Consider the following 23059-nt stretch of genomic DNA (forward strand, 5'->3'; position numbering starts at 1 on the left):
TAAATAAAACCGTTCCTGGCTTACAAAGCCTTCCATGTCTTGGTGCTTTGCAAATTGCCTGACGTCATTTGATACCATTCTCTCTTCATGCTCAGCCCTCAATGCTCCCAACTCACTGCACTTCTTCCTTTCGTCATCAGATCAGGCTTGAACCCACTGTAGGGCCACTGCACTTGCCAGTTCCTTTGAAATACTCTTTGCCTTCACCTTGGTAGATGTAGCTGGTTCTCAATCATTCAGCTCTAAGTGTCTCTTCCTCCAAGAAACCTTTCTTGGCCACCCAGTCCAGAGCAACCACTGGCTTTTTCAAACTCAACAGATCACTCATCATCAACTGACTTTTTAATTAATTATTAATTTAATTAATTATTAATTTTTTGTTTTCCAGCTTAATAAGCTAAACTCTAAGCTCCATGAAAGCTTTGGTTTTAATACCTGATTATTGTTTGAACTACCTCAGTCTTTATACTAGTGCTTGCTATTTAGATTAGTGTAGAAAGCATTCGATACATTTTTAAGTACATGAATGAGTGAATGAATATTTTAAGAGCCTATATATATACACTTATATACACACATATACCACACACACACGTATAATATATATATATATATATTTTTTTTTTTTTAGAGAGAGAGAGAGAGAGTGAGCATAAGCAGGGGGTGGGGGCCGGGAGGAGGGGCAGAGGGAGAGGGAGAGAAAAAGTCCTAAGCAGGCTCCACACTCAGTGTGGAGCCAGATGCAGGGCTTGATCTCAAGACACTGAGATCATGACCTGAGCTGAAATCAAGAGATGGATGCTTAACTGACTGAGCCACCCAGTGCCCAGAGCCAAAATATATTTTCAATTAAAAAATAGACTTTCAGATGATGAAGGCTAATGAAACCAAGGTCCCTTCAAAGAGGCTAGGTTGCTTAGCATGTTACCAACAAATAAACTCTTGTTATTCTTATTAGTTTTGCTATATTTTCCCTTATAATGTTCTGTTTATTTCTTTTGCCATAGCACTCATCACTGCCAACTCTATTTTCTGCATACCTATTTGCTTAAATTCTTTTTCTTTATGCTAAAAATGTAAGCTCCATGAGGAAGTTTGTTTACCACTGAATTCATAATCTAGGACAGTAACTTGAACACAGACACTCAGAAATTTTTGTCGAAGGAGTGAAAATAGGAGGTGTGGTTGAAAGTGGTTGATTCAGGTCCTCTCAATTTTCAGTGAAGAAACAAAAACATTCTTACCTACAAGTAATGGGCCACCCATTGTAAGTAAACATTTTTGATCATGGATCTCATTAAATGTTCTATAACTCAAATTCCTTTAGACCTTGGATAAGCCATTACAAACATTTTGCCTTAGTTTTTGCTTCCTGAAAAATAGGAATTAAAGGAAATAAACAAGCCAATTAAAATTATCTTATCTTTTTAGAGCAAGCCCAACTTGAGAGTTCAATAATCACCACCAACTGATTATCATTCAGGGGTAAATGAGCACAAAGGAGAGAGTAAAAAGAATGGAAGAAAAAAATCTGAGAGGCAATTTTTGTGCTGCTTAGGATAAGACTTCTCTTGTTTTATTGAACTTGTTAATAAAAGCTCTAAAGTCTGGGGAAATGCTTCCGGGCAGCAAAAGCAAAATTTTGAAGCATACAGGTCTAAGGAGAAATTAATAAAATGCAGTGGGGAAATTAAATTGAACAAAAGCGCAATGAGCCATAGTTAAACCAATTAATTAAGCAGGTTTTGATATGTATATAACTGAGTTGCTGAAGAATGTTAATCTCCAGTGTTTAAACCAGTGTTTGGTATTCAGCAAAACACCAAATGGTAACATGCTGAAAACTTGTAGTTTTTAAAGTAGTGTTCTTTGATGAATTCCTTCCTTATTCATAGGCATCACCACTTTCCCTTTTTCAATTAATCTTTTTAAAACACTGATGCTTTCAATAATACACAAAAGTCTTATGCTTTGTTCGATTCTCTTCTGCATTCTTTTTATGCCAATTTCAAAACCATGCAATTTTCTTGCAGCCTCAATTACAAAAATATTTATTTTTCAGTAGTATGTCTACTACTTTTCAGGAAATGACAAAGATTAACTTGCTTAGTGCATCTGCAGCCTGGCAGGTGTGAGGCAGGACGGGTGAGGTGTCAAGACCACAGGCCGGGAGTCACATAGATCTAGTTTCAGTCCAAACTTATTCCTTAAGAGCTATAAGATCCTGCACAAACAATCTGGCTCCTGTAAGCCTCAAATGCCCCCACTGTAAAAATTTTGCACAAGCTAAATATATTTGAAAATTCCTTGGCACAATGTCTGGCAGAGAAATCTCTCAATAACATGGAAGTATCAATATAATGCCATTTGCAACAATGCAAAATGGCTTGTTTTGGAACTTCAAACATAATTTTAAACACACATATATAATATACATGTATATTATGTGTATAATATATGTATTATTATATGTATTGTCATGTAATAATAATATGTATTATTACACATTACATTATACATACATATGTATGTATGTATACTATATGTATAATATAATATATATAATATATAATATATAAACATGTGTATATTTTCACCAAAAATATTTTTTAAAATAATGAAGTTGTTGGTGGAAGATATGTTTCTAGACTAGTGTCCCAAACCTTCATTTACAATGATACTATTTCAGTTGAGAATTATCCTAATGGTAATCTGCCTGGAGTGGCTAACTTTCCTGGTTTTCCTTTGACTCTCCTAGCTTCAGCACTGAAAGTCTCTCATCCTCAGAAACCCTTAGTTCCCAGACAAATCTAATCATGATTCCTTCTTTTGGAACCTAATGCTCATTCATTCATTCATTCATTATTCATCTGTTTTTCTGTAGTACCAGGTACACTCTTAGGTTCTGGAGATATAAAGACCAATCACCCTCAATAAAGCCACAGCCTAGCAAAGGAGACAGACAAACGAGCAACTGTCCATAAGACCTATGGTGACTGCTGATGATGGAGTTTTGCCAAGGATGTCCGAGAAACACCGGGACTGGGCACCTCACATAGACTTGTGGTTTAGGGAGACTTCTCAAAGGAGGTGAGCACTGAACTGGAACTTGAATTAGGTGCACACCTCAAGCCAGAGCCTTCTACTTCATTCTTTTGTGAGTTTTTCATGGGTGAGCTCTGTATTACTTAACTAAACATATTGAAATGGCATCTCCTGAGATGTATTTTGGCTGTCATCTAAACCGATTTTGAATAACTTCCAATGTGCATGTAATCTTTATGGAATGTCAACAATATATGAATATAAATGTCTACAAACTCTTAATTGTATAGCAGTTCTTTCCACCCTGGAGATACAGGAAAGTTAAAATCTATTTTTAAGAATGTTAATCTCCTGCTTGCTTTTTCATTATTTGACATTCATGGCACAAAGGAAATTATGGGAACAGGTTGCACTGAAAACAAAACAGAGGTTATAATAAATAATGTTGTTCTAACCATAATACTGTACTGGTTGCCCCAAAGTTAGCAAGTCAAACATGTTTCCGACAGCTTATTATCAAGGACTAGGCATTCTATTCTTTTTACTTCAATAATGTTTCAAGTATTCCTGACCACGCCTCTATCATTACAGCAAACGCTGCAGCAAGATGGTAAGACAGAGGCTGGTCCACAACAGGAAGCTCTGATGCAACATGAACACATGAAGAGCCTGAAGATTCGGTTCTTCACCTGCGGGGAGAACTTTTCATAGACTGAAGGTGGAAGGGGACTTATTCCCAGACAGACTGTAAACTCTATGGGCGGGGGTGGGGGGGTGGGACAGGCACCATATCTGTATTATTTGCTGCTGCTTTCCCACTGCTTGGGATATAACTGATGCACAAAATGATTGAGTGAATAACAAAACACAGTTGAGTCTTCGCTCCATATTTCCAACAAATGATCTTTCATTCTATGAAAAACTCTAGGGACTAAAAACGCCTCTTTGCGATTCATGAAAAATCAGACCACACATTCTATTTCTGTAGAGGTTGGTTAGTGTCACTTTATTCCCTAACTTTAACCACATCTCTAACCTTCACCAGTAACCTTTGAGATATTCACTGGAATTTACTAAGAATGTGCATGTGACCATGCATACACCGTCCTTGTTAGAGTAATGATATGTCATGCCATGTTTTCTGAAGAATATGGGCCAAGAGCATTAATTTATAGACCTATCAATCACAATCACCATCTAGTTTAAGCTCCATAGAGATAATAAATGTATATCAGATAATTATTTTATTGACTCTGAAGGTTTTTGGTAATTTTGAGTGATCAAAGGAAAATACTAAAATTCCCTAAAATCCTGAGCATTTTTTTGCCTTTTGGTCATGGGTTTTGTTTTTTTTTACATGTATACATCTGTTCATATATACGATTATGACACACCTGACATCTAAAATTCAATGGAAGAGTTATAAGCAACAAGTCTTTGTAAAAATTTTAAACTTTCTGTATTACTCTTTTTTACCTTTGAAGTTTACTACACCAACTGCAGTTGAAGCCAATCTGAGAGGATACACAGGGGCCACAACCATTAAACTGGAGACATGCTAGGAAACAGGACAGAATAGGTTTATCAAGACTAATTGGCAGCATGGAGAGAAATTAAAAAAAAAAAGACTGCTCAACCAAAATTAAAATCACCCTCCTACCCCCATATACACACAGGAGCAAGATACTTATGCATAAACAGATCAGATCATTAAACTTTCCACCTAGCCCTGTTCACATGGTAACTTACTAGGTAATGGGGTCATCTCCACAGCTGAAATATTGGTAATTTTTGACATTTGTAGCTCTACTCGGTGGTATTCATAAATTGTTCTTCTTCGAACATCTGTAAAAACAAAAATAGAAAAAAATAATCTTTCAAGATGTCTTCGCCTGTAAAACAACATCTGATAATGAATGTAGAAATTATTTACTTTTTACCCAAGCTGGTTTTAAAATGAAGATTTAAAATAATCAATCCCTGTGAAGAGATTGATTATAAGAAAAAACCTGAAAATCACGTATTGATATACTCAGAAGTCTTTTTTTTTTTTTTACTTTTTTAAAAAAAGCTTTTATTTATTTATTTGAGAGAGAGAAAGAACACAAGCAGGGGGAGAGCAGAGGGAGAGGGAGAAGCAGGGGAGCCCGATACAGGGCTCGATCCCAGGACCCTGAGATCATTACCTGAGCCACCCAGTCACCCCTCCACTGTGTTTACTTTTGAAAGCAGTCTTGGGGATCTTATATTTTATGAAGTCCTCATGTATATGATTAAATTGCTCCAGAAGTCTTTTTTTTTTTTTAAAGATTTTATTTATTTATTTGAGAGAGAGAGAATGAGAGAGAGAGAACACATGAGAGGGGATAGGGTCAGAGGACGAAGCAGACCCCCTGCCGAACAGGGAGCCCGATGCGGGACTCGATCCCGGGACTCCAGGATCATGACCTGAGCCGAAGGCAGTTGCTTAACCAACTGAGCCACCCAGGCGCCCGAAGTCTTTTTTTAATCAATTAAGTTGAAATGTTGATTATAGTCCCAGATACCTCACCTCACTAGCAGGGGCTCCAACCCATTGTTCCCTATGATATACTGAAGACATATTCTTAATAGATTTATGTATTTTGAAAGATTCTGACATAAAATCAAGAAGGTAAGATGACACCACTTTTTAAAACTAAAGCTAAAGTGAGTCCTTTAGGAATGGGTAGCAGTTAAAAATTTTTCACAGCCTAAAAAAATAAATAAATAAAAATCACAGCCCAAATAAAGTTATTTTGCCAGAAGATGAGTCTGAGTGCTTTAAAGGTTTAGAATGAAATTTCTTTAATAGAAGAAAAACAGAACTTAAATCACCTTAAAAATTTAGTACTGGTATTTATTAAATATACAGTATCATGTCTGAGGAAAGTTAATAATTAGTACTTATATTGCATGAACAAATTTATAATCGTTCATCAGCAAATCCAACAGTATCCCTGAGGAAGAGGCTAGATGGGAGACTTTGACATGAACTTTAATAATTAAATATCAGATAAACACGGCAAAAACATTTTATTACAGTCAAGACTGTTGATGAAATATATTTAAAATCTATTAAAAAAAGACCTGAGCTTTATGCTAATGAGCTTGCCTGAAGTTTGGTAAATGGAATTGGAAAAGTAATGTTATCAGCATTTTATTTAGCTCTGAAAATGCCTGTGATGACAGGAAAGCATTTCCTGAATACTATCATATCTATCAGGAATTATTTGGAAAGCTATAATTTATTGAAAAAAATATATTGGTATCCAGTCTTGGGAAGTCGAATGTCATAGTGGTTGGTAGTACATGCTCTTGAACAGTCTTGTGTGGCTCACATGCCAATGTTGCTTCTTAGTATCTGTGTGACCCTGGGCTCCTTTGTTAGCCTCTCTGTATCTCTGTTCCCTCACCCATAAAATAGAGATAATAGTACCTATACCACTGAGTTGTTTCGACAACTAAAATGAGATAATAAGTGCAAATTGGTTAGAACAATCCCTTTCACACTGCAAGTACTCAGTACATGTCCCACATGCTAACCATACATCACACTGGTTACATGCTGCATGTAATGGTCTATTTCCATAGACCTAAACGCACTGGAGTCACACTAAGGCTCTGAAATCAGGCTTCCAGGAATTTGTCTCCCACCTTAGCTTTAAGAAACTTAAATTTTGACTAAGGTCAATTGACCCAACTGTGATCACCTCTAAGACATAAAGCAGGAATATGGTGTTGAGGAGATAGTGAGCTGTCTCTTATTAAAAGTTTCAGGAAATGTAAATATAGCTACACATCCAGGAGCAAAGTCAAACATCCACTTATTACCTACACATATCTCTACTTTTATCCACTCATATCCTTTCACTTATTTCTGATGATTCACCATGAAATTCTGCTCTGGAAGAGGAAGGGGGGAGGCCTCAAATGAACTCTTTTGGGGCTTGGAGAGGTTCTAGAGCCATTTGTGGAATGTATCTTCAGGTTTATCAGACTGGAAAACACTGCTTAAGAACCATAATCTAATTCATTTCTTTTTGGTATAAGGGAAAGATGCATATATAATTTTCAAGGTATAAACTTTATCAAACATTAGAGAAAATACTAATTTTAGGGTATTTATAAGGTTTCTTGAGGCATATATTTTTTTTAAGTTTTAAGGCACATAAAAGGATTATCCAGCTTCTGCTTTGTCTAAATAATACACCTTCCTATATACTGCTTTCTCGTGTATTTTTTTTTTTAAGATTTTATTTATTTATTTGACAGAGAGAGACACAGCGAGAGAGGGAACACAAGCAGGGAGAGTGGGAGAGGGAGAAGCAGGCTCCCCTCAGAGCAGGGAGCCTGATGTGGGACTCGATCCCAGAATCCTGGGATCATGACCTGAGCCGAAGGCAGACGCTTAACGACTGAGCCACCCAGGTGCCCCTGCTTTCTCGTGTATTTTACTAAATAAGTTCGTTCTTGGAAATGAATAAATAGCATTAAATAACATCGCTTTGCCATGAGATCACAGGGTTGGGGGTTTTTGAGTCTCCTTCATACTCAAGTTTGCTCTATCATATTTGTAGGTGCTTAAAATACTAGTTTTCTCTTCATTTCATACTATACTTTGAAAATCTCAAACTACTGACATATTGGCTATGGAGCCTCTGGAAGTTAATTATTAATTATGCACATGGGGTTAAGGGAAAGTGACCTTTTTTGCTCTGCTAGTTCTATCACCTGCTCAGACCCCTCCAACTATGGGGATGAAATGAGTTTAACAAAACTAAGATTAATGAGAATGATTTTTGTTTGATGACCTGCCAGTTAATGACAGCTTCCAAACAGTCATTTTTGTTGTATTTCAGAGATACCCCGGTCAGAAACAAGTAATTAGGAATGTATTTACTGGTAACTCCTGCCAATACTAGAAGCTTTCATTTGATTCCAGAAATGTATTTAGCTCATGTGTCTTCTTTAGAAAGTCAGCCAAAATAATGCTGTACCAAAAATTCAGTCTTAGTAGTGCTGATACAGCTTTAACTGTTTTCCTACAACTTTACAAAACCAAGTTTGACTATCATAACCGTTAGGGGCTTTTAAAAATTAAAAAAAAAAAAAAAGAAAAGAAACTAAATCTCTGAGCAGACTAACACGTAGAGAATAAAGTTTAGTATCCAAAATCTGAAGGTGATATGATTCAAAGTGTGACTAATGAATTGCATTTTTTAGAAATTCTGAGCAATATTAACAGGCGGGAACAGAGTGATCATATGGAAACACCAGGAATCCTGTCCAATCAATATTCACTCTGGCCGAAATGAATACCCTGTGGCATGATTAGCCCATGATCTAGTTTATTTGCTTGTTTTTAAAGCTAACATTCACATAGAGAATGTATGAGTAATTTCCTAAATTGGCAGATTCTTCCATTTATATAAATATTTTAATATTGCCTGAACTGTCAAGTAAATGCTTTCCTAGCATGACCTTACTTATGCATTGCCAATGCTTCATGACTGGTCCCAAGTGGTTATTTCTTTTCGAGTTCCAATTGAGCCCACCACACAGCACCATTCACTGAGAACTCTTTAATGTAAAGAGCATGTACTGCACAACAAGTTCATTCCCGCCATGAAGACTCGGGAAAAAAAAGAGACTCTTGAGAAAAAAAAGAGAGAGAGAGAGAGACACCACTACAGCAGTGAATTAGAAAAATGTACTCCACTAAGCGAAATAACTGGTTGGCGTTGTTAAATCAAGCATCTACAAATGGAAGATGCTTTTGCTTCAAACATTTCTTTATTCCTTCTGTAGTTCTAATTCTATTAAACAAAAATGTAATTCATTTTGGCTAAGGCAACATAAAATTTAGAGGGCCATGAAGTACTAAGCTGAGCTTCTTCGATTTTCTTCTCATCATTCCCTCACTGCTTATGAAGTTTCAGGCGACTATTAATACCCAAATGGGCAGATTCCATAAGTTACTTGAGCAAACATAAAGAAAATCAGGAACTTCATCTAAAACCAATCTTTACTTTTCTCCTCCTTCCACGTATATTTACTAAGGGCTTAAACAAGATGCATGTTCTGACTTCTTTAAGTAGTCTTTGCCCAAGAAGAGAACCAGAACGAACACTGGGACAGTAAATGGTCAAGCAGTATCTGAGTGGGCTGGTGCGACATGTGGATGGCAGGCCTAACATCATGGTTCCTGTTGACCTAGGAACTGTTCCTCTGAACGTGGTGCTTCCCCCAGGGGAACACACCTCTTTATTCCTGAGACTTATGGGGAGATTTTGTAATGTACATTGGCAATGTCATTAAGTCTCTCTCTCTCTGTTTTTTTTTTTTTTCTGGGAGAAAAGAAGATTGTGACTTTCTTAAATCAAATTGGGTGAAATGCAGTAAGATTTCCTTATTTTAAAATCAAGTTTTTAAAAAGCTTTTAGTGCTAAATCATGCAGATGTTTGGCACTTGTGTAAGAAAAATCCCCTACATTTCCAAGAAACTAAACTTCCTATAAAAAAATCCAACTGGAAAAATTAACATGTGGGCATGTTTATAAAGGTATCCAACCAGTGTTAGTTAAAAATAGAAATATTCTCTGTGTAGTAGGGAAGTGTAAGTTAAATAAAAATAATCATTATGTAATAGGGAAAAATAAGAAATAATTAAGGCAAAGGAAAGTATAAATTTGAAGGCAAACATGAGAGAGAAAAGTGAAAAATTGAATCTGAGGTCATAATTTAAAATTAAAAAGACCTTGATAGAAAAATTAGATTTTTCTATTTAGATTATTTTTGAGAACAATTTTGACTACTTTCCTATTCCTTCCACGGTAAGGTAACCACTGCAAAGATGAGCTCTTGATTCACTTTATTGAATAAAATAAAAGTACATTAAGTTGGGTTTCTCTTCCTTAGACCAATAAATCCTAGCCTAATAGGTACTCAATAGATATTTATTAAATACATAAATGTTTAAATGTCTTGAATTTTTAATAATGTATTAAAGTCCTTTCTGTGACTTTTAGTATATTAGAAATAAATTATTAAATAAATCGAGAGACACATCTCTGTATTGGTAAAATTTTATTTTATCTGATATTGGTATAGGATAAAAAGTTAATGAATAAATAAATGACTGAATAGATTAAAAAAAAAAACATAGCCACAAGTCCCTGAAGGAATTGTTTTTCTTTCATAGATTCTAAAAAACATTCTGAAATATTTTACAATTAACTAATCAGTGATTTCTAATATCCAGAAAGTTCTTAAATATTTGCTTCTTTTTAAAAAATCAAACATACCAAATAGGGTACACTTGCAATGTATGTATTAAGCAATAGAACATCATTTTTCATAACATTTTCTATCTTGGAAGAGATTTATGAGAAGATATTTTATGGGGAAAATGTTATGATTTCTATTTCTTTCTCCTTTTGTTGAGCCTTGAGTGGACAAATGCGTATGTGGGAACCAAAGCACCTGAGGAAGCTGGGCTGGAAAGAGAAGCAATTTTTATCTTCTGTAAAATGAATAATTTTGAAGTGCTCTCTATTTTGAGGACTGAGAAGGTAAGATGACCCAATTTACTAAAGGATTTGTGGATCAGTGTGTCCTTAAATGAATGAAAAGACCCTGATAACTTTGAGAGTAAGAAGAGAGGCTCAGTTCTTCTAAAAGAGCTTTAACTGGGTTATGAAAGAAAAAATATCATCAGTTTTTTCAAGATTATTCATTTCCTCCATAGTTGTCAAGATGCTTTTTTTTTTTTTAAATTACAGTTGTTTAGTAATTATAATGGAGGTGTCCTACTAGCTAATCAAAATTACAAATTGTTTTATTTGGGGAAGATCAGTTATAATGGAATGTTTATATTTGAAAATTTATTATTTAATCGTATCAAAAGTTCTAAGGCTTTTTGAAGGCAATGAAGTAAAATGTATGTTCTGTAAATATTACACTGAAATATAATATTTTATTTAAATATGCATATATGGTCTATTATCACCCTGTCCAATATGGTAACCACTAGTCACATGTAACTCTCTAAATTAAAATTAATTAATGAAATCAAATTAAAAATTCAATTCCCAAATGTCATTAGCCACATTTCAAGCGCTAGTAGCCACATGCACCAGTGAGACTAATACTGAATCGTTCAGATTTAGAATATTTTATTAGTGCAGAAAGTGCCATTAGACAGTACTGGTCTATGCTATTATGTTTTCTGGTAATTAAAGCTTAAGATATTCTGCAGAGTAAAAAACAAATCTCTCTTTTTGTTTGTTAAGGTTCTTTTTTTTTTTTTTCAGTCTGTAAACATAATTTGGGTCAAGTTTTTTGAAAAATTGCTGCCTGGTCTGTAAAGCTTATAAAGAGACCACGTATGACAAACTTATACAATGGTCCTCAAAGAGTTCACCGAACCTCTGAATATCTTTAAGTTATATTTGCTCTCCAAATTAGTTGTGACTTTTATCTTAAATGCTAACATTTCTTATTGAGCTGTGAATAATAATAACAACAAAGCAAAGGCAAGTTGTAGCAGGAACAACGTCGATAAATTGAAGACAGCAGATGCTGATGAGAAAGGGATTGACGTGAAGAAAGAGGCTGGTGAGAAGAATAAAGCGGAGTGTTCTCAAGGACTCGAAAATAGCCGTTATGGTTAACTTATAGAAGAACCATTTCAAGTTAGGTCAGCAGCTTTCCAGCTTGGTTTCTTGGACAAGAATTCTGCGTGTGTGTAAAACTAACTTTCACGTTACTAAAATGACTTTGCTTTACGTTCCCAAATAAAAGAACTGTGAAGGCAAGAGTGGATTTCCTGGGTTTTCTTGCTGGGAATGTTATGCTCTTTATGCTCTGAAGGCAGAGAAAAGGTGAGGCCCAATGGAGAAGGTCAGCACCCTAGAGATTCAGATGGAAATTCAGAGTGTTAAGTTGGAGCAGAAAGAAACCAACAAGTATGAATGGTACTAGGGAGAACTGTATGTTTATCCGGGAAGATCTCTGCACACTGAGTAAAAGAATTTGGAGGGATATAAGCAGAGGCTGAGAATTACTTAATAAAGCTATTTAACAAGAAATTATGGAAATGACACATGACCTATGAATACATGACAATGTGAAAACTTTCTGATAATCAAAAGAATATTAAGGCAACAATGAAATATCATGTTCTGCTGATCAAATTTGCAGGGTTTAAAAAATGATAATAGTGTCTGGGAGCATCTGGGGAAATGGGATATCTAATAAAAAGCTGGTGGGGAAGTAAATTGGTACAACATTTACAGACAGCAATTTGTCAAAGCACATTAAAAAAATCATTAACAGTCAATGGCCACACATTCATTTTTAAAGAGTTGTGTCAACATTTACAAACAAAGATGCTCAGCACTGTTTTGCTGATAATTAATATGAAAAGCAACCAACATGACAAACCAGTGTTCAGACAGGTCACATAAATTATGAAATAAAGGAATTTGTTGCAGCTATTAATGGCCACATTTTAGACAGGTATTTAGCAGTGTAGAAAAAAATGTGTTATATATATTAAAGGAAAAATAGGTGACAAAATATTTATAGCCCAATGCCAATTTTCTTAATGTGCATGTGTTTACATGTGTATCTACCATAAACACAAGTTTGGATGCAGATGCAGGGAAACATTAATTGGTATATCTCTGTGGTAGATTTACAGACCAATTAAATTTTCTTCTTTGTATTCACTGTTATTTTACAAATTTCTCTGAGTTAATATACACTATGCTTATCATCACAAGTATGTTTTTACATTTGGATTTCTGTAATGAATAATCGAAGTCGTTGTATATAGACCTGTCTTTCACATCTGTACCTGTGGAGACTGAAACAGCTGATCTCCATGTTCTTTTTGTTTCTAAAATTCTACAAAGTATTTTATGAAAAATAGAAGGTGATGCAGAGACCTATGGACAGACAGACACACCGAGAAGTCACAAAACAAATGACACTTAGAAAGAATGAGTTTCAGAGAGAGGGTGTCGAGGTGTTTTCTAGTGGAAATCCCCTGTGGACCCATTCTCATGAGCACTTGTTCTGGATGTGGACATCTTAGCATCACTGTCTTTGTAAAGTGACAATGTTTTTTGTTTTGGGGGTTTTTAAAAGATTTTATTTATTTATTTGATAGAGATAGGGACAGAGTGCACAAGCAGGCTCTCAGCTGATCAGGGAGCCTGATGCGGGGCTTGATCCCAGGATCCTGGGATCATGACCTGAGCCGAGGGCAGATGCTTAACCGACTGAGCCACCCAGGCATCCCGTGACAATGTTGATGCTGATGAAGCAACAATAAATATGGACGCAAACACAGTGCTTACTTGTGTCCTAGACATGCTTATTTAAAGTGAAAGGGTACATGGCATCGTAGGTATTAAGATGACCATTTTGTATGTTAAGTTATAGGAATTAAATAAAATGCTCAAGGTCTAACACATGATTAGTATTCCCACTATGGTATGCCTTATTCTTTCTGGACTGCTAATTAATTTTTATCTTTTATTTTATTTTTTAGATATAAGGGTTAATTTCACCATGGGTTTTTTTCTTTCTTTTTTCTTTTTCTTTTTGGAAGGAGCAAAGGAATTTCCTTTATAACCTTGCAACTGTTTACAAATTTACTAACAATGCCTGAATTCCCTTTGATATTTTAAACTATCAGATCACCTGATCTTTTTTGAAAGGTAAAGACTATGGTAATAAACCACGCTTGAAAGTTGCATTGACATCATTTACTATTTGGAAGCCTTTAAAAAACTGAAAAACAAGTTTTTTTGTTTTTGATATTATAATGAAAGGGTGGGGAGAAATCTTCATAATAAATAAATTAAACCTACCTACCTGCTTTTCAAATGCTTTACCAAACCTTCACCAACTGATAAGAATGGTATAGCAACTGTGGTCTCACTGGGAAAAATTATTCTCAAGGTTATAGCTTGCATTACCATGTTGCCATGGGTAGATTAAGCCAAGGATCTAGGCTCTATAACCTGTGTAACTAAATGATGAAAAGAACAGAAAATTGATCTTATGAGAACAGGGTCCTATGTAATGTACCTTGCAACAGAGAAGAAACGAAACCTCTCATTACTTAGGATAATGATCAGGTTTTCCCTAAATTCACTCAGGATGAGGAAAAGGGGGAACAAAAATGAATGATTTAAATTCCCTGTGAGGATGACTCCTAAAATGAGGGTTGTTAAATAAGAGGGCAGAATTTTGAAAAGAATTTAAATATTTATCTAAATTCTGATTGCACAAATAGGTAACATACAGGTCTCTAGGAATCATCTTATAGTCTCAGGAAAAAGTAATAGTTGTATAACATATTATGCTAAACTTGGGTTAGCCTAATCTCTGTCATAAATAAGTACACTTTTTTTTTTTTAGGCTGAGAATACAATGCAACCATATCTCTCCTTCTATAGAGAAGCTCATGTAACAGACACTGTTACACCTTATAAATGTGGGAACAGATTTTAAAAGAGATTTAAATTTTTGTTCCCAAGAAGATTTTTAAATAGAACACATCAATTCCAGTTTTCTTCCTGAAATACGGTCCCATCTAAAGGCAGGGATGAGTGGATTCGAAACTCAGAACTTCCATTCTTTCTTGGCTAATTTTCTCAGGATGGGCAAGAGTGAGGTCAATAGGAAATGTGAATGGCATTCCATCAGGCGGCTTGCCTGAGGGAAGCTTTTCCCTAAACTTGTGCAATTTTTTTAGATGAATGCTGAGTCTCAACATCAGACATAATCTGTTCCCAAAATGCATGCGAATTTTGCCAATTTACTCAATAATATTTATATTTGGGAAAGATGTTTTTCCTCAAAACAAAACAGTTATTTTATTACCTTATAACAAGGGATGCAAAATTGCAATTTGGGTTCTACAGTCTAAGCACAATTCTACCGTGCTTCGGTTCTGAGACAATACTTGCATATCATATATTTGGAAAATTTTTTTTTCTTTTGTACTTGGGTGGGTCTTTTTGTCTAAACAATAATATACCAGAACATCAATGTAGACCAAGATGTCTTTTGAGGAAGCTGCAAATAATATTCTTTCTCTAAGGAAAAGCACCCACAAATAAACTAAAACTAGTGTTTTACTTGTGTAATAATTGACTCAAGTCATGCTTGATTTAACATCCCTGAAAGAAGGAATGTGAAAAACCCTTGTCCTCAAAGGGGAATCAACTGGCTCTCCCAGGACATGGCCTCTTATTTAAGAGGATGTCTATGTGCCTACACATGCTAATATATCCTTGCTTTGTTCATAGTATAATTTTGTTTCTGGAAAATCTGCCTTGATTTAACAGTTCCCTCAAATGTTACTTCCCAGTAATTCTCAGCTAATAAGGAGAAACTGCCATGGAAGATTCACATTCTTCACTAAGCATTATTGCCACAGATGAACATCATTCTAAATCATAGTTGTAAGATAACCCCTACTACGTTTCCAGCCAATCCAAAAAGTCTAAGAATTTGAAGTCTAAATAATTTCCACTCCATTTACCTTCTGTATTTGAGAGGTGGCATACTTAAACAGAATTAGTTCGAGGGAAGACCAAATAGCATATGCATGTGATAAATTAGGTCTACCCCTATAGTGAAATATAAGAAGGACTTTGAACAAAAAAGGGAAAGAAATAATCTAAGCTTGAGATGTATTTTATTATCATCTCTGTCACTTTAAATAAGCATGTCTAGGACACAATCATCTTCAGTACTAACATACTCAAGCATCCCTCAGGATTCTTCTTGAAATAGAGGTTTAAAAAACAGAAATTTTCAAATGATGGCTATATACATGATCAGAACCACTACCAACAGTGGTTTTCTGAATTTCTAATATGATGAATTTCTAATATTCTGAACTTCTAATATGACAAACAGCTGCCCAGGAACACATATGCTTTTATTCTACAAATGCAAACTAGACGAGATAAGTGAAAATGATTAAAACAAACAAAATATGTGTCTTCTCTGTTAGTATAGCTCCACCAAAGTTTTTATTTACTTCAATTTATGCTTTTTCTTTCATCTTTCTTCAGACTCTTACACAAACATGATAGACATAAAAATGGCACAAAGCTGCTCTTTTGCTGATAAATTTAAGCCAAACAAACAAACAAATAAAACTCATACACCTATCAGTCAAATAATCTGTCATTCCTTTATGTTCTTCTTATTAATGAAAGAAATACACCAGTGCAACCAAGCTAACTATCCCAAAGACACCAAAATTACATACCATTGGCTTGGCTGTTTAATTTCACTTTACCTAAATTATTAGTTGAAGAGTAACAGAGAGATAGCAAATGCCAATAAGAGTTATAAACCAAATAATATAACCAAATAATATAATTTACAAGCAGCAATTGGTTAAGTGATTCTGTTGCTCAAACTATCACATCTGACTGAAATCAATCTCCTTTAAATTTACCCCACAGCAGGCTCAGATTTTGCAATTACCCTTCTACATACTGGGAATTTGCTGGATCCTGTGGACAACGACAAAGGCATCAGACAGCCCCACTTTCACTGGGTGATTGGTCGAACTTATCTGTGTGACTAAGACAGGAATCTGGAAAAGAAAAAGCAGATTGCTATGTGTTAGATTTGAATTTCATTTAGGGGTGGGGGCGGGGAGCATGATCATCCTATTTACTGGATAAAATCAAGTGATGAAGATGAAGGACCAGGGAGAGAGCCAGCGGGAAATATTACAGAAGAAAGGCATACAGTACCAACACATAACATCTGTTTAGTGCTTTTGATGGGTTAAAGTGACAGGAGAGTTCCTGGTCCTATAGACAGCTGCTTGAGGATGAAAGTAAATAGATTCTCAGAGAATCTAACTGATGCTGAATGCTGAAAACTCATCACATGGATAGGTGCACCATGAATACATTTAGTGCTGGCTGTCATTTCAGGAATAGAGACTCTTTTGTATCGTTTGTTTTCCTAAAATACTTTATATTACTTTTCATGGCTTTTTTAAAAAAAATCCTTGTTTACAAGTGGCCTTATACATATAAAACCCAGAGAAGGACAAGTAAGTGCCCTGCTAAATATATATTTAACAATATCATTGCTGATTAATAGATAGTGAAACTTGGCAAGTGTTAATGGATGCTGAACTTCACTATTCTGATTGAAGCCTATATGGAAAACTTATGAATTATTATGGGTCATCTCAAGGTAACATTTCCTAAATTTAAACCTCAGTGGAACCCAAATCTGAATATGACAAACATTTTTAACATTTACAGTTTAAAAAAATTAAAACACATTGAGAATATATGAAATAGTTACAAATGAGACAAACTCTTAGAGCCAATTTTTCTAGATTTAGAAAAGAATCATTGGAGATATGATTACTATCTTTACTACCAGTTTTATAGACATAAAAATGGGCATGAAACCATCTGCAATAAATAAAGGGCCAAGAAACAACAAGGGAAGGATAAATGTACCAACAAATCTTAAGGTGGAATGAGCAGACCGTGGGCCATCTGTGGATAATTCATTTAAGACCGTATTAGATCAGACCTTGTTGTATAAACCATAATAAATAGCACAGAAATGAGAAGCAAGGAGAATAACTTGGGTAGAAGTTATAATAAGGGCTGAACTACTTACTTTTGTCCATGACATCATGAAATTGTGAAAAGGCTATTTTGTTGAAATTAACCAATAAAGAGGAAATTTTAATGTATCTGAAATTTATGGAATTATCTCAAAACAAGTAAAAGCAAGATGACATTTTCTCTTTATGTACTAAATTAGTCTGTTCTTTTTTTTAAGGTTTTATTTATTTATTTGTCAGAGAGAGAAAGAGAGAGAGAGAGCGCGCATACAAGAGGGGGAGTGGGGCAGAGGGAGAAGCAGGTTCCCTGCTGAGCAAGGAGCCCCATGTGGGACTCAATCCCAAGACCCTAGGATCATGACCTGAGCCAAAGGCAGACACTTAACCAACTGAGCCACCCAGGCGTCCCTAAATTAGTCTGTTCTTAAACAATATTATGGTATTGCCAATTTTATATCAGTATGGCCAGTTCTTAACCAGCATTAAGAAGTATTCTGATGGGGCACCTGGGTGGCTCAGCCAGTTAAGTGTCCAACTCTTGATTTCTGCTCAGGTCATGATCTCAGGATTGTGAAATTGAGCCCTGAGACCAGCTCACACTCAGCGTGTAGTCTGCTTGTCTCTCTCCCTCTTCCCCTCTGCTTTCTCTCTCTGTAAAATAAATAAATAAAAATATTTTTTCTTTTAAAAAAGTATTCTGATATTTGGACAACAGAAAAAAATAAAACAAAGTCAACATTTCTGTCCCTAAAGGTTCATTTACTAAATGAAACTCTGACATACTTTATTTAGTGATTACTAAGCCATACTCAATATCAATATATGTAATTCCTTTTCTTAGTGGACATTATACGATTACCCAGTCTTATATACAATGTTGAGAAAGAAATGTTAATATAAGTGTAATTTATATTTAAGACAAACATATAGGGGCGCCTGGGTGGCTTAGTTGGTTAAGCAACTGCCTCTGGCTGGGGTCATGACCTGGGGTCATGACCCTGGGATCGGGCCCCCCCTCACACTCTCTGCTCAGCAGGGACTCTGTTTTCCTTTCTCCCTCTGCCCCTCCCCCCTGCTTGTGCTCTCTCTCTCAAATAAATAAATAAAAATCTTAAGACAGACTTATAATTAAAGAAGAAAAGACAAAAAAATTAGAAAAAACATAGATAATATTTCCAATTCCAGTTATATTTTATATATCCTAATAAGACAAAGTCACAATTGCTAAATAACATTATTCATACATGCCTGATCAAGAGTAAGTATGAAAGCTTTGCTAACTTGTATTCGTCACTTGCTTTCATTCTCCAACATCTGTGACTGCAATTTTCCTCTGCAAGGTGAGATACATTTTACCAGATAATTCTGTGGTGATTGTATTTCTTCTTTTCCCATACTCAAAGCAGAACTTGAGTCTGTATTGCTATCAGTTGGAAATTACTATTATACTACCATGAATATTATATTTTTATACAAGAGCTCGTTTATTGGGTCACATGTTTGGATTCCTGCAGATCTAGTACCATCACTTTCCCTTCTTCACACATTTTCTATTCCACCTCTTCAATTTTTCTTCCTTATCTCTTTCCTCACCTAGCTATCTTTCATTTTGATTTCATTTTCTCCATCTCTTTCCTTCCTTTTACTCCCTTCCTTTGTATTTTGTCTGTAAGTCAAACCCTCTCCTCCTGTGCTTTTTGCCTGTGATGGACTGATTGTACTAACGGCCTCCTTGTATCCATACCCTTTGCCTTGTCACTTTTGGTCCCCTCCCACTTGGACTCTGGCTCAGTAATATGGCAAAGGATGATCACAGCAAACATGAAGCAAAAGAGAGGATTGAAAATGTACTTGCACATTCCACCTCCTTTCTGGGACTCCTGCCAGTTCTATGATGATGCATGCTGTTGGTCTGCTGAAGATATAAGAGAGGCACATGGAGGAACGTTTCCTTTCCAGCAGAGGTCATCTTTGACCAGCTGGCCCTTAGCCAATCGACCAGCTAACAGCTGGCACATGAACGAGCCCTGTTGAGATCAGCAGAGTCCAAACCAGATCAATAGAACTGCCAAGTTGATCCATAGGTATCTTGTGAGAAATACAAAATGGAGTTGTTTTAAGGAACTACATTTTGGGGTGATTTGTTACACAGCAATACTAACCAATACATTTTCTATTAAGATCCTATAGCAAATACAAACTCTCTGGGTATTTCTACATAAAATGAAGAAGGATTCTTCCTCCTAGGTTTCAGGGAATCAGATAAATATCTTCTTTACTTCTAGGTACAATTAAACTTGAAAGATGAGACTGTTCCAGTAGAAAAGTTTCATTTTCTGCATCCTGCTTTCACTCTTCTATCTCTCTTTTATTTCCTAGTTTATGCTTTGTCCTCTGGATTCCAGAAAATGAAGACCAATGTGTCTAAGTTACCTAGATTCAGACTCATTTAACCTAAGGAAAATCCACCCAAAATCAAAATGAATAGCCCAACAATGTAGACAGTTTTCTGTCACTGAAAACAATCCCATCATAAATTGGCCAGCCCTTTAGGAAGATAGCTGTAGATGACCTGTAATGACCCTTTCAAGCCTCAGTTGGATGGTTTCACTCTATAAAAAGATTTTGACTTTTCCAAGCTTCAACAAGTACATTGTTAACAAGGGTGAAATACTCTATCTATTTGTAAAGAGAACTGAGGTAGGTAGAAATCATCATCTGCTTCTAAGAGAAACATTTTAACTTGCTGCCAGTTTTCTAGTTATACTTATTCATAGGACAGTGACTTCTGAGGAATGTCTGACAAGCCACTACTACCACAAATATCTCTATTATGCATCTTAGTATAATGTGGAAATATAAAGTAAAAAATAAATCTCTGAGAATATTATTTACTATATAAAAATTATTTTCCCTAAAAGGCATATACACTCTAGATGCTCTTTGATAAGATAGAATTCATTCACTCATTTGCTAGATATTAACTAAATATTTTCTGTGTATTATTGTAGGGATTATAGAAGAGAATGGAACAAAGACCCTGCTCTCACTGAGCTTCTATTCTAGAGGGCAGAGATTGACACAAAAACAAGTGAATGCAAAAAATAAAGCATGGTGGGAAGTGGTAAGTGTTAAGGAGGAAACTAAAGTGTGGTAAAGAGAGAGCAGGGGTTGCGGGCCTCCTTAAGAGGAGTCACAGAAAGTTTCTGTGATGAAATGACTTTTCTGTAGTCATGAGCTTGCCATGTGGATATTTGAGAAAAACTCTGAGTAGAAGGACCAGTACAGGCAAAGGCTTTGACTTAATTGTTTTTAGTGTCTTTCAGAATTAAAAGATTATCACTGGATAAGGAGGAGTAAATAAGATTGTCAAAGGAGATGAGAGGTGGTGGGGGCAGATCATAGGGAGCATTCATTCCCCGCAAGCCATGGCAATGACTGAATTTGATTTCGTGTTGTACAGTGAAGATTTAGAGAGTTTTGAACAGAGGAAGTATGTTCTCTTACATCTGAAAAAGATCGCCCTGGCTGCTGTATGATCAAGACTGTAGGGGGCAAGGAGAGACAGAGAAGCTAATTAGGAAGGTATCACAGTTGTCTGGAAAAGAGATGGGTGGCTTGGACTACACTAGAGTGATACATGTAGGAGGTGGAAGTGATGGAAAGATGGGTTCCAGATGAATTGTGAAGGCACTGCTATGAAGCCATGCCATGGATCTGAGGAGGGTGGGAGAAGGAGGAGAGCCAATGACGTCACCACGGCCTTGGTCTCAGTAGCAGGAAGAATGGCATTGAGCTCTTCATTGGGTCCACTGTGTTGTACACCTGCAGGGGGGCTTTCCCACTGCAGGCCATGAGAAAGGAGTTGTCTGTCCATGTGGAGGGCCACGTGGGCAGCACTGGAAAAGAGTACCGAAATGCCCAGAGATGGACAAGATGAGAAGTGGAAGGTTTGGGAAAGGATGATTTTATGGCAGTACCACTGGCCTCAAATGCTTTTCTTTTAAAATTTTATAGAGTTCATGGATACAAGCATGATTTTCTAAAACTGGGGTCTTTTATTATATATTTTATTAAATATTAAAATGAAAATGTACAAGAAGCTCTTAGTTCCCTACATTTTCCAAGAAGGCACCCAAGCCGTTTATGAAACAATTGCATATCAGGTTTGGAAAACACTACTTTTAGCAACTGAATTAAATGCTTCATATTGTAAAAGATTAATGAGGAAAAGATGAACAAGTCCAGGCTTTCTCATAGATTTCTTTCAGAAATAGTCTGCCTCTTTCCACCTGAGATTGCCATATATCCTTTTTACCTTGCGTTCTTGGACTGTAATCTTTTTATTTCCAGACATCAAAGGCATGGGGCTGTTCTCTGAAAAGATCGTTCATCCTCTCACTTACTGCAGGTAAGGAATTGGGCTGTGTCAGCTCTCTGTGAGCAAGTCAGACCAGTCTGCAGAATTCCAGGAGAGTATTTAATTAGAGACCACTATGATGAATCAGGAGGATTGTTAAAAGTCACATTTAACTTGAATTACTTTGACCAGTAGCAACAAAGCTATTGTGTGTGGGGGTGTCTGTCTGTGTATAAATAAACCATCTAGAATTATAGCCAATATCACACAAAATTAGCATAAGAAAGGGTCTGTCATATTGTCAGAGTCATCTATTCTATAAAAGACAAGGATATGAAGTATTTAAGTCAGAGAAGCTATGGCCAATGAGGATGTCCAAGCATGAAAACACTAAAAATTTTGCTTTATGGGAAGCTATATATTTTTTTTATCCCTTCTACAAATTTCTAGTCATTCTCAAAATATTTCCTAAGTTAGTTCCTGGGGTTTTTAGGAAGCCATTCTGAAATAGTATCAACTCTAAACTATAAAGGCTTTTTTTTTTTAAGAAAAAAAGAAATGTAGCTTCATTATTTCCAAGTGCCTATAATATTTGCCTTTTTATGATTGAAGCAAAGCTAAATTTTCACTCGGCCTCTGTATGATTTGTATTGAATCAGAAATTTCTGAGAATGAGTTTTACAATTACATTCATTCCACAGATAGTTACAGAAAAGGAACATTATTAACACCAGCTAAAATAGCTTCCATTTCAGCTTACACAAGCATTTATAAATTCTTTTTTTAGGTGTTTTAATTTTTGTTCCATTTTACAGGACACAGAGAAGTTTATTATTTAAGTAAGCATAAATTTTTCTATAAGTGATATAGTGAAGCAAATGAAGTATAGACACAGAAAGGAGTTGCAATAAGCAGACGAAATTAAGGCAGGAAAAAAATATTAGGGACGGGCCAAGGTAAGGCAGAGCACATTAGTCTTCAAGCAAAGGTTCAGA

General features: G+C 35.7%; 1 protein-coding gene across 1 annotated transcript in view; it reads right to left on the minus strand.

The window, feature by feature from the left end:
- Positions 1–23059, minus strand: part of PLXDC2 (plexin domain containing 2) — a 457639-nt gene that overhangs the window by 105231 nt on the left and 329349 nt on the right. The window contains exons 8-10 of the mRNA XM_045874316.3: positions 16600–16699; positions 4795–4890; positions 4522–4603 (exon numbers count right to left, since the gene is read on the minus strand). Coding sequence (XP_045730272.1) covers positions 4522–4603; positions 4795–4890; positions 16600–16699 — 278 coding nt within the window. The remainder of the gene's footprint in view (positions 1–4521; positions 4604–4794; positions 4891–16599; positions 16700–23059) is intronic.

The sequence above is a fragment of the Mirounga angustirostris genome, unplaced genomic scaffold, assembly GCF_029215605.1.
Source record: "Mirounga angustirostris isolate CCGP_5_RB_7025 unplaced genomic scaffold, mMirAng1.0.hap1 SCAF_5, whole genome shotgun sequence".
NCBI lineage: Eukaryota > Metazoa > Chordata > Mammalia > Carnivora > Phocidae > Mirounga > Mirounga angustirostris.